At 39.6% G+C, this 16,456-nt stretch overlaps 1 protein-coding gene across 2 annotated transcripts in view; it reads left to right on the top strand.

Moving 5' to 3' along the window:
- Nucleotides 1–14,765, top strand: part of pign (phosphatidylinositol glycan anchor biosynthesis, class N) — a 29,824-nt gene extending 15,059 nt beyond the window's left edge. For both annotated transcript variants that reach the window (XM_080417243.1, XM_080417244.1), the window contains 15 exons: nucleotides 120–259; nucleotides 2,170–2,269; nucleotides 2,895–2,987; nucleotides 4,371–4,462; nucleotides 5,504–5,609; nucleotides 6,237–6,345; nucleotides 7,087–7,189; nucleotides 7,921–8,023; nucleotides 9,143–9,229; nucleotides 9,652–9,707; nucleotides 10,542–10,617; nucleotides 11,107–11,180; nucleotides 12,287–12,329; nucleotides 12,778–12,830; nucleotides 13,129–14,765. In XM_080417243.1, coding sequence (XP_080273369.1) covers nucleotides 120–259; nucleotides 2,170–2,269; nucleotides 2,895–2,987; nucleotides 4,371–4,462; nucleotides 5,504–5,609; nucleotides 6,237–6,345; nucleotides 7,087–7,189; nucleotides 7,921–8,023; nucleotides 9,143–9,229; nucleotides 9,652–9,707; nucleotides 10,542–10,617; nucleotides 11,107–11,180; nucleotides 12,287–12,329; nucleotides 12,778–12,830; nucleotides 13,129–13,252 — 1,359 coding nt within the window. In that variant the 3' untranslated portion in view covers nucleotides 13,253–14,765. The remainder of the gene's footprint in view (nucleotides 1–119; nucleotides 260–2,169; nucleotides 2,270–2,894; nucleotides 2,988–4,370; nucleotides 4,463–5,503; nucleotides 5,610–6,236; nucleotides 6,346–7,086; nucleotides 7,190–7,920; nucleotides 8,024–9,142; nucleotides 9,230–9,651; nucleotides 9,708–10,541; nucleotides 10,618–11,106; nucleotides 11,181–12,286; nucleotides 12,330–12,777; nucleotides 12,831–13,128) is intronic.
- The last annotated feature ends 1,691 nt before the right edge of the window (nucleotides 14,766–16,456 follow it).

Raw genomic sequence — 16,456 nt, 5'->3', positions numbered from 1 at the left:
TCGTTATCATGCAATAAAGCTTTCTTTGTGTGTGTGTTAATGTTTGGTTGTGTATGTTTCAGATCACACTGTGTGTGTGGTTCTTTGTGTGTGTTAATGTTTGGTTGTGTACGTTTCAGGTCCAGGGTCACACTCTGGTGAGGCTGTGTGTGTGTGTGGTGGTGCTCATCACAACATTCCTGGTGGTGCAGAGAAGCCCCATTACTTACTACATCTACACACTACTACCTGTCCCTGTGTGGTACTGTGTACTGAAGGAGTGAGTCGCACACACACACACACACACACACACACACACACACACACACACACACACACACACACACACACACACACACACACACACACACACACACACACACACACACACACACACACACACACACACACACACACACACACACACACACACACACACCATTATTACAATACAAAGCATACATTAACCACTTCAGCTCTGTATACATTTCGTCCATTTGACGCATTGTGAGCTTGTAGATCTGCTATTTTCAAAAGATTTGTATACATTTGAAAACTTCTGCATTTTACTTTTGGTACTTTAAGTACATTTTGATGCCAATACTTCTGTGCTTTTACTCAAGTAAATTTTGAACACCGAACGTGTACTTGTAACAGACTATTTCTACAATAGGGTATTGATACTTTTACTAAAGTAAAAACATTGAGTACTTCTTCCACCACTGGTAAAGCTTGTCACAAATCAGAGCAGTATTGTGTATGTCTTCAGAGAGAGTGGGGTAAAAAGCAGATCAGTGAATGTGGTCCCACTTCAATAGAGAACATTCACTGTCTACTCCAACAACATTTCGTCGCCGTCAGGCAGAAACCTCCTATCTCCATATTACATCTCGGCAATTAAAAAAAAAAATATATATATATTTTTTTTATATTAATAAAAAAAGGAATGGTTTTGGACGTACAGTACAAGGTTTCCCCCCTCTTGACAGAGACTATTTCAAAGCAAGTATAATTTACTGCAGACATTGATTGAGGCCACGCCTGGTCAGGCTGCACCACAGCCTTCATTACAATCTGCTCCATTCATGTCTCTTCCTCTTCCTTTCATGTTTAGGATGAAAGGATTCTCATTGATTTCATTCATTCCTGTAGCAGAGACCATTAGTAAGATGTTTGTGAACATGTACTCTATTGCTAGTTTGACCAATTAAAATACTCTTTTATCCGACAATAAATGTAATATCTATTAGTGCTTGACTTTATCGGCCACATGATTAAGGGTTATGCCCATAGAGTTAAAAAATCACACCCTGTGTGAAGTGGGCGGTGTCTTGCTAGCTAATCACAATACTGAATGGAGTCAACCAATCATGTACAAAAGATAAATACATTTATTGAAACACTCTTTATGATGGACGAAACCATAACTTTAAAAAAACAAATTTATATTTTTTTTAAAGTTATGGTTTCTTATATAGGGCTATGCACATGTGTCATGTGACACTGGCCAATCACAGTCCTGAATAGATTGTGATTGGCCAATCACAGCGCAGGATAATTGTACAAATTTCCAAACCTCACTTATAGGTGCGGTTTCACTGCCCAAGATAATTGTACAAATTTCCAAACCTCACTTATAGGGGCGGTTTCACCGCCCAAAAATAATAGAGAGAGCACCGGAAATCCCCTCCCATCCACTTGCATTGAGTTGCTCACCCAGCGCATGGGCCGAAATCACCCCTTCTTCAAATGTGACGGGCGGGGCCTATTTGGGGCTTCTGCGACACGTTGTACGCCATGGAGGTGACACGTTTTGCATGTCCAATGCACTTCAACGCAACCTCTGGGTTCTGGGGGCTTGGTTATGCCTGATTTATACTTGCCATCTTGCATCTTCCTTTTTCAGTGTGCGACACCGGCACACAAACAAGTATAATCACCCTGTAGGGCAGTGGTCTCAACCTTTTCAGGCCGCCACCCCCCAAAATAATCATATTTGAACTGGGGGGACCACCTCACCCTGATAAGTACTTGGAATGTAGGAGTTGAGGCATTACAACAAAGGCATTTTGTTTGACTCCGGTTCCACAGATAAATATTGTGAAAATAGCAGATCTACAAGAAGATGCAGGTAATGTAAGTCGTTAATAACTAACGACTTACATTATCTTTTATTGTTGTTTTTTCCAGTTTTGGAACGTTTACAGATCTGATCCGCTCAGCTCCCACTCTGCCTCACTTTAAATGTTTGGGCTATTTCCTGCTGGTCACGTTTGGCATGGAGCTACTGGCAAGTATCTTTTAATTAACGTCTTGTACCTATTTTTACACACTTGCTTTGAATTAATTGATGCCGTTATTGAGAAACGAAATTGGTGTACAAATTCCATTTGTACACTCTCAGAGTTACAGATCTGTAACTCTGAGAGACCCTAACGGGTCCATTTGGTTCCATTTGTACCCTCTCTGAGTTGAATTAACATTGATTTTACAATATAAATTGGGGTCCCAGAGATAGAAGTGCCATTAAATGGGGGTCCGTAGCTTAACACATTGTCAAACTGGGGGTCCTTGAAATTAAAATGGTCTCATTTTAGAATCACTAGAGCTGTAAAAAATCTTCTCTTATGGTGGTCCCTGCATGGCATATCTTTTCAAATGGGGGTCGTCTCAATTTGGGGGTCCTTGACATGAAAAAGTAAGAACCACTGGAATAGATGGTTCAGCATAGAACACTCATCCATTGGTGATAATTGTGTGGGTATATCCTCAAATTATTTTAATTTGACGATGTACCAATTCTGATGAATGAATCCTCAGAGAGACTCTTCTGAACCATTATATCTGTTAGAAGAAAACTAACTTTGTTTCTCCTCTGTCCTGCGGGAGCTCACTTTGCCTTCTGCTGCCCCCAGGTGGTGAGTTTCTTCTATCGCGCCGTGCTGACTGTAGGCCTGGTTGTTCTCTCTGCCTGGCCCCTCCTGACTGGACTCTATGGCAGAGCCACGGTAAACACATCATCATCAACATCATCATCATGTTGTTTATTTCACCAGATAAAAGTCTCATTGAGATCACAATCTCTTTTGAAGGACTGACCTAGCCAAGAGTAGGGTTGGGATCCTTTAGGATTTTTTATTATTCCGTTTCCTTAACGGTCCGATTCCTTAAAAGGATAGTTCACCCCCAAAATGACTTTTTTTCTATCGATTAGTCACCCCATTAGTCAGGGGATATTAGCAGAACAATGTCCAATCTTGGAATAAATTCCTTACCAAAAAAATCTTCACCAATGTGTTTGTAAAAGTGTCTAGTAATACATCTCACAAAGACTGAAATGCAGTTTCCCTAGGGGAATTTTTGACAGCTGCTGAAAGTTGGGGTACCCACCATAACCTTATGCAGGGGAAAAAAATCTAAATTTAATTCTGTTTCTAAGTAGCATGTGAGGGGGCAAACTAGGGTGTTTTTATGATTCTGAATCCATTGCATTTGTTTTGCACCAAAACCACTCCTTGGGCTAAAAACAGCCCAATCTCAATGGGCTTTTTACACAAAAAGTATACCTGGAAAAGGATTGCTATAGCCGTTTTTAGCCCAAGGAGTGGTTTTGGTGCAAAACAAATGCTTGCAATGGATTTTAATATCCCCTGGCTACATGGAGACTTGAATTCATGGATTTTTCTTTGTTTTTGTCGCATTCCTAAGCCGATGATTTGATGACCGGCAGCGGTCTCCTTTGTGTCTCTTACCGGAACCGCTGCCTACTGGTCCGCTGGTCATCAAATTATTGGCTTAGGAATGCGACAAAAAACATGAATCCATCCATGAATTCAAGTCTCCATGGGGTGACTAATGGATGGATTTTTTTTTTTTTTGAACTATCCCTTAAACGGTTCCCTATTTTCCATTTCATATGAAATTTTGGCCTTCAGTAAAACTTTGGATGAACACAAATTGAATCATACATACAGTATTGCATACATGTTGTTGTAGTGGTTCTCAAAGTGATACTTGATGGGGTTCTGTGTACAAATGAACATTGTGAATTTGAACTGGAAACACAACACAAATTCAATGTGTTTCCGGTTCAAATCTGCAGGAAATGTTTACGCCACCTTCTGGACAAGGGAAGTACAGTCATCCACAGATTCTATTATTTAAGTGACATTTTAAAGCGATCACATTGATGACTAATTGACTCATTTGTCACTTACGATATCTTCCCACCAGGCCCACAGGTGGAGAATCGCTGCCCTTAAAGCTGTTCTTTGTGTTCATGTGTAGTTTGGATCAGTGAGCTGGTTGCTAGGTTGTTTGTTTTTGTGTTCATGTGTAGTTTGGATCAGTGAGCTGGTTGCTAGGTTGTTTGTTTTTGTGTTCATATGTAGTTTGGATCAGTGAGCTGGTTGCTGGGGTGTTTGTGTCTAGCTGTCTTTCCCCTGATGCCAGTGGTTGGTAGAGAGCCTGATGTCAACATAGTGTGAGTATATTCTGTCCATTTAATGTAACTTCTGTTGGTAGTTTTATTAGGGGCCATGTCCACATAGAGCGCCTTTTGAGTGCTCTTTTGATCCTCCTGGCTGTGTCTGACAACCCGGTAATTTACGACCAGATGTTGAATCGTTACCACAGCCGCCAGAAGCCCTTGTTTAGCGTTGTTTCAGCGAAGATATTTGTACTAATAATAACGCAGATGACCGGACATTCGAGCACAGCAACGGTTGATCGGTTCCAACACACAGCGTGTCAATAAGGGCTGCGTGTGTGCGTGCGGCATGAACATCATGATATCCATCCATATCCAAAGCGCCCCTTCGCTCAAAAATAAAAAAGTTGTGGACACAGCGCATTGTAAACACACTTACTGTACCTACAGGGCTGCAATGATGATCTTTTTAGCTATTATTCTGTCGATAACTTTTTCCACTAATCGAATAATTGAGAAGTGAACTTTTTGGGATGTTTAAAAATTGTTTATAAACGTGAACATAAAACATTTCTAATTGATATTTTATTGTCGACTAAATTGATTAGCCTGGTGAATCACTTAAGGCCTATTTTATTTTATTTATCTGAACAACGCTGTCACAAAAATAGCCAATCTACAAGCTCACAATGTGTCACAATAATCAATTAAAGAAGTAGTTCACCCAAACAATTACTTATTTTCTATCAATTACACACCCCGTGAAGCCTTGAATTCATGGAGATTTTTTGTTTTTTGTCGCATTCCTAAGCCAATAAATTGATGCCTGCAAGCGTCTCCATTGAGTCTCCTACCGGAGACTCCGCCGGTCATCAAATTATTGGCTTAGTAATGCGACAAAAACTAATGAATTCAAGGCTTCATGGGGTGTGTAATTGAAAGAAAATAAGTCACTTTTTTTGGGCGAACTACTCCTTTAAATCGATTAGTTTGATCATCTGTTGTATCTCCGTAGTTATTCTATAAAGAGATGATTTTCATCCGAGTGTGGTCATGTGATGCGAGGTGTAACCATGGTAACTGTGTGTTGATCAGTTCCTGTGCAGGTGTGCTCACCCTCTTCACCTCGGCCTGCTACCTGTGGTCGTCACGACAACGCACCGTGCTTCACCGTGGCGACACACAGCAGTTCCTCTGCCAGGTAACAACTGTGTGTGTGTGTGTGTGCGCACGCTTGCGTGCGTGTCTGTGTGTGTGTGTGTGTGTGTGTGTGTGTCAGGATTTCCGCTAGACATTTTTTCGGCAGCCAACGTGATAAGATTCTATTTGACCATAATGTCATACACGTCACGTACAATGTTTGCAGATATGTGACTATGTAACTGATCATTACATCTCATTACTGCAGTGGTGGAAGAAGTACTCACATGTTTTACTTAAGTAAAAGTATCAATACTACACTGTAGAAATACTCTGTTGCAAGTAAAAGTCCGGAATGCTAAATTTACTTGAGTAGAAGTACAGAAGTATTGGTATCAAAAGTAGTCTCAGAGCTGTTGAAACAGGCAGCCGGCTCCACCAGCGCCAGGTGTATGTCACTCTGTCCACCAGAGGGTGCTGTGGTTCAACTGTTGATGTAAGAAGTGTTAGAATTATATGTACAGATGGTCCATGTGGTGGTGTGTGCATACTGTTGATGTAATACATGTGTTGTATATAATGAATATACATGTATGTGTATTCAGATGGTATGTAATGTATATACATGTATATATGTGTATTGGAGGTACAGATGGTATATAATATTCTTACTGTACTCTGTGTACAGATGGTGCATGTGGCAGTGTGTGCGTACGTGCCGACCATGACACACTCCAGTCTGCAGCAGAAACAAGGCCTGCCTCTCCTCAACCAGATCATCAGCTGGACCACGTTAGGTGTGTGTGGGGGGCGGTTAAGGTTAATGTTTCCCTTTCATGTGATCTCCCAACATCAAAGCAATGTGATAGGTTTACCTTTAAATAACAGCAGATAATTTGTACTAATAATATCTTCTATAGTTTAACAGATATCTGTTAAATCAGTGGTTCCCAAACTGGGGGTCGGGACCCAGGAAGGTCCCCAAATTATTTTGTGGGGTCCCCAGATGATTAGCTTAATGTGCAACGTTGTTTTCTCACTCAACAGTAAACAAACCAACATACTGTATACAGGGTAGCTGCACACACACCATACAGTAAGAACTCCTGTAACTTCTAAAAAAAACGAAAACCGATACCGATATTAGGTTACAAGTTACAATTTAATGACTTTTAAGACCTTTTAAATACCAAATTGTCAAATATTATGTAAGAAAGAGGCAAAAATAGCCGATCTACAACGAGGCAGTGTGTGCTTGTAGATCAGCTATTTTCACAATATTTATCTGTGGAACCGAGTCAATCTAAATGTAACGCCTACAATTCCAAGTGCTTGTCGGGGTGGGGGGTCCCCAGTTCAAATAGGATTATTTTCGGGGGTCACAGCCTGAAAAGTTTGGGAAACCTTGTGTTAAATGATAACATAGACAATAATATTATAATGAAATTTAGTATTTCCATGATTTTATCTAGTGCCATACAGTAGGTCAAATCTTCCATGATGTGTGTGTGTGTGTGTGTGTGTGTGTGTGTGTGCAGGCACCTCCATGCTGGTTCCACTGATGAGTTCCACCAGGATGTTCCATCGACTGCTCAGTATATTCCTCTCTCTAACAGCTACATACCTGCTGCTCAGCACCGGGTAACGCATGACCACACACACACACACACACACACACACACACACACACACACACACACACACACACGTTAAATGGTTTAACCTCTTAAACCCTGTACTTAGTTGACCAGATTCCCAGGGGAATTCTATACGGGAAAAAGCACTGCAATGCAGAATGCCCTCAACACTCCAGATTAAACAACAGTCTCAATACATGGTGCACGGCTCAACAATATCATGGAACTGAGAAAACAGCCAGCTCACAGTATATGTCCTTTTCACATAGTTTTATTTTACCTCTACCCCGGGCCCGTGGAGAGGTAAAATATGTGAAATGTGAAAAGGACATTCTATACTAGGCCGACTCTTGTTTTTTGCTCCCCAAGACCCGGGCTACATGTATATGGATATTTTCGTGTTTCGTGTTATTTGTTTTTTATTAAACCTGTCGACACGACAAAACTATCTCAGTACACACGTTAACACAGAAACACATTTAACATGAGATCGCATTCCCGATCAGAAGCAGGTCAGGAACGTTCATCTGTTAAATTCGGCACAAGCTGTCAGAAAACCAGATTTTAAAAGGTTGTTTGACAACCCGTCCATGCTGTATTTTTTACAACTTTCGGAAACGGGTAAAAAATAGACCGTCGCCTGATGTAGTGTCTTCGCCAAAAATAGCAGCTATTTTCACAGAATAGAGACGCTATGGTTCAAGTGGTTAAATTATGTTTTTTTTTTGCGCTCAGGTCAGAGGCTCTGTTCCCTCCTGTGTTGTCTTGGCTCATGTATGTGTGGATCAACATGGAACAGGAAGCCATGCTGTCTCAGGGGGTCTCTAGTAGACAGGAGGTAATGTTCTGAATTATATTCATAAAAAACAACACTTCATGCATTACTTACACCAGTGCTTCTCAAGCGTTGTCATGTCAAGGACCCCCATCTGAAAACATTGCCAGGGATCCCCCAGCGAAAAAAATTATGTAGGGCTTAAGAGTTGCTGGCTCCCCCGCAAGGAACCCTGGGGGTTCCCGGACCCGACTTTGAGAGCCAGTGACTCGATTAGACTCGAAAAGTTACTGACCATTTTCACCTCAAGCAAAAGGGAACTGGCACGCTCAATTTTATGAACCCCAAACGTGAGAAGTTAAAGTTGTTGTCAGCACTCGCAAATTGCAAAGTAAGTAACACTTTGCATAAGACACAGCAGCAAAAGCCTGGGTGAGACAGACGTCGGTTTCTCACCCTTATTTGGAAACTAAAAGACGTGTCCCATATTGGATCTGATAAGGGACACACTTGGTTCCTTATTTTTAGCGAATCAATGAATGACAGAGTGATTTCTATGAGAAATTGCAGCAGTATTGCTGCGCTGCTCTCCTTCCTGCCCCTCCTCTCGCTGCTTGTCTGCTGTGTGAGAGAATGCGACCAGCTCGTTGGTCGTGACTCGTGACATGGCAAATGAGTAGCGCTGTCCGCTACGATACTCACAACAACTCATAGCACAGTGACTGACAACCATGCCGGCTCAAAAAGTTCTCCTCACACTTACAGACTTCAATAATAGATACCATTTGCTTTATCTGACTCCCCTACTCTCTCTCCACTGTCACTTAAAGGATTAAAAAACGCCCCCAAAAATAACTTTAAAAAAGGCTTACATACTTTTTGCCAGTGCTGACGACTTAATTTTTGCTCAACTTAACAGATCATAGTTCAGTTCCGTGAAGGAATCCATCTGGATGTCATGTACTGTAGATACAAATTGCTTTTACTATCATCTGAGGGTAAACCCCTACTTGTACACCGCAAAATCCAGTGTGTTCATTAAATTCTGAGACTCTTTCGAGGCCGTGTTACATAAACTTTGTCTTATTGACTGTGTGTGTGTGTGTGTGTGTGTGTGTGTGTGTGTGTGTGTGTGTGTGTGTGTGTGTGTGTGTGTGTGTGTGTGTGTGTGTATTTTTCTAGCTGTCCACCATTGACTTCTCAGAGAACATTGACATCACCAAGATCCGACAGCTGAAGTTGGATGACATCAGACGATCTTATTTCTTTGTATCCTTGTTGCTGCAGCACTCCTTCTTGCACTACACTATGCATTAACACAGGCCGCGACCCCCCACAATAATCATATTTGAACTGGGGACCCCCCAGCCTGACAAGCTCTTTTTATTCAGTGACTCAGTTCCAGATAAATATTGTGAAAATAGCAGATCTACAAGCTTGTAGATCTCATCAAATCATAACAATATGTTATTATATATTTGATTTTTAACTCAAATGATGCTGTTTTGGTGGCCATAGGTCAAGGTCTAGACGCTCTAGATTCTAGACTCTAAAGGTCAGTTATGGATTTACACATTGTACATAACTTCTGAACTATGATAGAAGGATGAGACTGATTGGAGAGTGTTTAAGATACAGTGTTTATTAGATAACATTGGTTTTGGTTCTTTCCTTGACTACAACTCTTCAAGGTGTTCTTCATAATAACAGCATTCTTTGGCACAGGGAACATAGCATCAATAAACAGGTTGGTCTGTGTATATGTGCATGCATGCCTTTGTGTGTGGCCGCATAGCGTGAGCCCTGCGTACACATGCTCTAAAATAGAAATGGTTCTATTCTATATACACGTGCATGCCCCACATCAATAGCCTACATATAAGTGACCCACCCATATTCATAAACGATCAGTATTTCTCGAGTCCTGCAACAACTTGTGTGCACAATAAATTGTGTTTCTGGTGTAGCAATTTATGGACCTTAAGCAGCAGGCAGTTAATACCTGGACGAGTTCCCCCGAACCTATTATGACACCACAGATAAATACCTTGGAGCAGTGGTTTTCAACCCTTTTCATATCAAGGTCCATTATTTATTGGGCATTTGAGCCACGGACCACCATTTGATGAGATTTAGCCCCTCAGACCCAAAACTTTGTTGGATAAGATTTTGTCCACAATTCCATGCTATATTGATGTTGGTACCATAACAGAGATAACATCAAATGTTGATCAAAATAACAATTATTCTACATTCTCTAATTGTGTAGACTTCTTGTAAATGAAGTAATACAGATGTTTAACAATAATTTAACTCTTGAGAGAGTAAAATGAAACCAAATGGACCCGTAAGGGTCCATCTATAAGGGTCCATTTGGTTACCAACTCTCCATCATTTAGCTGGGGACCACCTGGAACCCCCTCAAGGACCACTGGTGGTCCCCGGACCACTGGTTGAGAACCACTGCCTTAGACTTAGAGTATAGCCTACTGTATGTATAATAAGCTGATTATGTTTATGAAACATACATCAGTGATCAAAGTGATTTTTGATCTTGACCTTTGTCTCTCCCTCTCTCCAGTTTTGACCCTGCTTCTGTGTACTGCTTTCTCACCGTCTTTAACCCCTTCATCATGGGAGGGCTGATGATGTGGAAGGTATTACACACGCACACGCACACACACACACGCACACACACAAACACACACATTGACAGTGTGAGATTGTGTGACCCCTTTTTCTCACCTCCCTCCATTTCCTGTCATATGGTGAACGTGGTTTTTGCCAGAGGAAGCAAAGATGTATTTTTCAGCTGAAGTCATGTGGTAGTTCATGTTAACCACGTTCTATTAGTAAAAAGAGTATACGTCCAAAAGTGTTACTTTTTAGTATTCAAATTCAGAAATAGCAAAAATAGCAGATCTTCAATCGCTATTTTTGTGTGACGAAGGAGGGCATTCATTAAAAAAAAAACATTGAAAAATATGGAGATAATAGGTTTCTGAGCTGATCTACAAGCTCAGCTATTTTCGGCGAAGACATTTGTTGTAGATTGAAACAAGAGCACACCAAGTACAGTGCAACACACGTCCGTTTTACTGAATATAGAGGTTCTAAAGTAGTCCAATGTCCTTTTGTCCCTGCAGGTCCTCATTCCATTCATAATAGTGATGTGTACGTTTGAAAGCATTCAGGTGGCAACGCAGCTCTCGTCCAGAAGGTAACGCAACGCTCCACACTTTCACACACTTTTCTTCTCTTTTCTTTTTTTTCATTCTACCAACAACATATTCTATCCAGAAACATTCGGTTGGAGCTCCTAAAGAGAGTGATTTAGCGCCTTAAGTGGTACGTTTGTCATTCATAGACTGTCTTTGCTTGCTTCTGGGGGTCCCTGGAACAAAACATTTTGTCCGCGGCCAAATACATATCTAAAAGTGTTTTCAAAATCCCAACGGTATGTTGCTATATCAGTGGTGCTCCAACTTTTCCATGTCAAGGAGGACCCCCAGAATGATATGTATTTGGCCGTGGACCCCTATCTCAAAATGTTTTGTTCCAGGGACCCCCAGAAGCAAAGATTTGAGTTACAAATGTTCGCTTAAAAATATATATATTCAAAGATTTGCACACATTTTCCACGATTAAAAAATAATAATAATTGAGTTTGTAGATCTGCTATTTTTGAATAGCCAAAGAAATCTTAAAATGACACAGATGCGTTCCCGGTCTTAATGGATTAAGCAATATGTTCTCCCCCTAAAAAGTAAACTTTATGAACATGCAGTGCTGATGGAGGATGCTAGAGAGAGAGAGAGAGAGTCCATGGTATAGGGAGGGAAGGGGATTTGATGTCAATGGTGGGTTTACATGTGAAGTTCAGGAAGTGAGCTAGCCAGGTCACAAAGTACTATGAGCCTTGCAGCCATATTTCACACCGTCTGGTGGAACGTTAGTCAAAGTGAAACCAACCTGTCTGTGTTCTGTCCATGTGATGGCCTTGATGCAGGACATGGTAGACAGGAAGATGGAAGGAGCATGTATTGCGCTTAGATCTGATGTTTTTTTTTTATCAATCATAATGTAGTCCAGAATATATTGGTGGATCAGGATTATGTTCATTCCTAATCCACCACTATATTCTGCAGTCATGTAAAAATAACCATTAATGTGTAATAACCAACCGATAACCAACATTGTTTATGTTTTGTTTTCTGTTCTGCATCTGTGATTCAGTGTTTGTGAACGCTTGATATCGAGGTTAAATGTGTCTCAGTCATTTCTAATGTTGGTCTCGCTCTCTCTCTCTCTCTCTGTGTTTTCTAGTTTGTTCCTGATCGTCTTGGTCATATCTGACCTGATGGCTTTGGTAAGATATCATATTTTACATCAGTATGATGTGTATGAAAGAGTTTTAGGGTTTCACAAACTTTTTCAGCTCCCTGGTAAAGACACATGATGAATTAACCACTTAAGCCCTATTTAATAGTGAACATAGCTGATCTAAGCTCACAACGTGTTGTACATTGGCTATTTTCACTATTTCTTAAACGTTTTATTTATTTATTTATGGAATCTAATCAAAATAAATTAAGATTGATTGTAGGAAATGATTTTTTGAATTAATATTTACCGTCTACTCATAAAAGAGTACGACCCAAACATGGATTTTGTGAGTCCCTGTTTTAAATGTCTGCATGTTATACTGTAGGACAAAGCTTTTGACTTTAGTCTGACAAGTAGATGGGTCTGGAATTCTAACATATGTTTGCATTGAGTGTAAACATTTTTTTTAAATCCTCTCTTCTCCTATGCAGCACTTTTTCTTCCTCGTTCAAGATTATGGAAGCTGGCTGGACATTGGCACTAGGTAGGCTAATGCACATCTCAATGTTCATTAATGTGAGCCTGTTGGCATGCACACACACCCTCAATAATTTAGTCTTAGTCTAAACGCTCCTGGTGTGTACGGATCTTAACTAAAAAAAAATTGTGAAGACCATGAAAGTCCTCACTGTGTCTATTTCTCAAATCCTAAAATTGTGGGGACATTTGTCCCTCAAGTATAGTAATACAACACACACACACACACACACACACACACACACACACACACACACACACACACACAGAGTTTAATGTGTGTACATGTGTTGTCTCTCCCTCAGCATCAGTCACTATGTGATAGTGATGTCCATGACAATCTTCCTGATGGTGCTGAGCCTGCTCACACACGTCCTCACCTCCTGCAGACTCACTCTGTGGAAGACACGCAAGATGCACTACCGCTGAGCCTGCTGTGTGTGTATGCATGTGTGTGTGTGTGTGTGTGTGTGTGTGTGTGTGTGTGTATGATGTAGTTTTATATGTAATTTAGCCATATGAATAGAGATAAGGCGTTTCTCCAGGTTTCCGTGTATACAACAAGAATACAGTGATTGAGACAACAAACTTGGACAGACATTACAGACTAGGGATATCACTGACGGACAGTTTTGCAATCGGTTAGCTGACATTATTATTTGGTTAATTCACGGATATACATTTTTTTTTAAATAATAAATACACATGTGAATGAATCTTCTTTTTCTTTCGGCTAATTCCCATCGGGGTTGTCAAAGCGGATCATCTGTTTTCATCTGGTTCTGTTTTCCGCATCTTTGTGTCCTCTCTCACCGCATCCAGCAACATTTTATAACATAGCATCAAAAGCAGTTTAACTGCTTTAACCCAGTAAATACACCGTACAGTAAATACACCGTTATTTGAAAATAGCCAATTTACAAGTTGTGAATTTCTGGGATTTCTTTTTTATATTTTTGAAACATTTTACACAACCATACAACACAAATGTTGTATGGGGGTCGGTGGCCAAATACATATTAATATGGGAGGTTTAGCATGCTACTGTTGTATACATGCACATTTTTCATCGTCCTCATTTTGTGAAACGGTCCCGTGCTACACTTTGTGCGTTTAATTTTCCTTCAACTCTCGCTCTTGACTCTCTCTCTCTCTCTGAACTAGTAGACCTACTGGTCGGAAATGCATATTTATTATTAGCCAATAAGCCAATAGCAGAATGTTTTTATTTATGTTTTATAAACGGCTACCCAGCTAACCGAATAACCGCTGAAATCCCTGGTGCAAAAGTCTCGACAATAGTGTAAAGTAGGGAGACTGTGCGCGCGCGCGTCTGCATGTGTGTGCGTGCGTCAAACAACAATTTGGATGTCAGCTGCCTCGTTTAAAATGCTAAGATGGAGGGTTTTTTATGACACTGTATGTAATAGACAGTACATGAATAAAACAAATACTTGAATATTTAACCGTATATTTTATTTCATAGTCAAAGAGTGCTAAACATTCACCAAAGAAAGGGTTGTTTTAGTGAGTCGAAATACATGATGCTAGAGGGTGCAGTAGCTGCCAAAATGTCGAGTCTTGTTTTTTGTAGAAGAAGGGATGCGTTTTATAATAATAACGTCACTGCCAGGCTGAAACCTTGTATGTCCAAAACGGTTACCTTTAAGGAAATAGAAAGACTAAACTGTGTTCCAACGGGATCTAATGTAGTTGTTATTTAGTCACAAGCTCTTGTTAATACTTTGCATTAGTTCAATATAAAAATAAGACATCTTTCACAAAAATAGCAGATCTAGATCTGCTATTTTGCTACTTAGTTGAAATATAGAGATACAAGGTTTCTGCCCGACGGCAACGAATAAATGTCTGTATGGGTTTGTACTTGAAAATTGTTGTTTATTCTGAATGGTGTTAAGGAGCTGAATTTGTTGGTTCATTAAATGAATACAGGTGATTTTGCTCTGCTGTGATGTGTATTGTTTGTGGCACCGAGATGGATCATTTTCTCCTCAGCAGGGATTCTATATGATATGGCACATTAACCCTCTAAGACCCAGTGATCCCTTTTGGAAACAATTATATTTTATAAAGAAAGATGTTTAAATATATTATTTTTTCTGTTATTTTTTCACCTCTAAATCCTCATTGGGTCCTATTGTTTAGTCTTACAATGCCATTGGCCAGGATATTTGCATATACATACCCCCCACAGAGCGGGGAATCATCACAACTTGAAAAATCTCTGTTGGAACAGCATCTCTTTTTTCTCTGGAAGATATTCCTCATAAAAACGTAAGTAATATGCCTGTAATATTTGTTTTGGTGAACATTACAATGTCTAGAACATGTACATATGTTATTATTGTGAAATATATGTCCCAAATTTAAATTAGAGCATGATTCATACTTGTGTCTTTTTGGAATCGTTGGGCCCTCTTGGTTGCAAAAAATACAATGGCAGGCCTAATGTTCACCTGCTACTGTTCAGCCTTATATATAGTTTTCACAATAGATTTAAACAGTTATATGTGTATTTCCCCTACTTTGCATTACTATATATATATATATATAAATATATATATATATATATATATATATATATATATATATATATATATATATATATATATATATATATATATATATATATATATATATATATATATATATATATATATATATAAAAATATATATATATATATAAAAAAAAAAAATATATATATATATATATATATATATATATATATATATATATATATATATATATATATATGAGAGAGAGAAACAGTGAGAGAGAGTAGGCTATATGTGTATTTTTACTTTAATTTCTAATTTCCAATGATATTTGTAACCATTGTTTTAACAGTCAGAACCATACAAGCTGGTTCCTTTGTTCACAAAAACTGAATTGTTTGCTTTGAGCAGTAAGCCTCAGAAAATGTCCACCCAAACTTTCTCTCTCCCCCTAAACAATACATATTCAACCATAGTTTAGCCAATATATTCCCTTGTTATTTCTCAGTATGTTTAATTTGCTTTCAATACTACAAGGACAGTGGGACCACTGTGGTACTTGTTGGGGGTTGTGGGGGTTGTTCATTATTATTCATTATTCATTCAAGGTGTGGTGGGTACTTAGGGGCAATGGAATGATGCCCACTTAGGGGCAATCATCATCACACAATAGGTTTGCCAGACAGTATTGTATGACTTGTGAAATGTTGTTTCATCATCACTGCAGTAAGCAGTGTGTAAGCACTACTAAATGTACTAATGGTATGTCTTTATTTCATTTCAGAATGCCACAACAACAGAAAGGGCCTCGCTTCTCAGCAAGGGATGTTCTGGATATCGTGATGAACGGAGAGAGTGATGTTGACATAGACATCAATGAGACTGATGAAGAGTCAGATGAAGAGGACTGTGGCATGGGGTCCAAAGAAAACCAACCACCCAGTGAACCACCCAGTGAACCCACTGACCGCCCAGCAGACATTCAGCCGCCCCAACTGACCAAACCCGCTCAGCGCCGTGATTCAAGATATCAGTGGCTTATATTGTACAGATTATTATTTATTTTGTTGTTCTTTTAATAAAATTGATTTAAAAATATGGCTTATTGGTGTTATT

This window comes from Gymnoscopelus braueri (assembly GCF_963280865.1).
Source record: "Gymnoscopelus braueri genome assembly, chromosome: 21".
NCBI classification, from domain to species: Eukaryota; Metazoa; Chordata; class Actinopteri; order Myctophiformes; family Myctophidae; genus Gymnoscopelus; species Gymnoscopelus braueri.
Note: the sequence above shows the minus strand (reverse complement) of the source record. Positions and strands in the feature narration are given on the sequence as shown.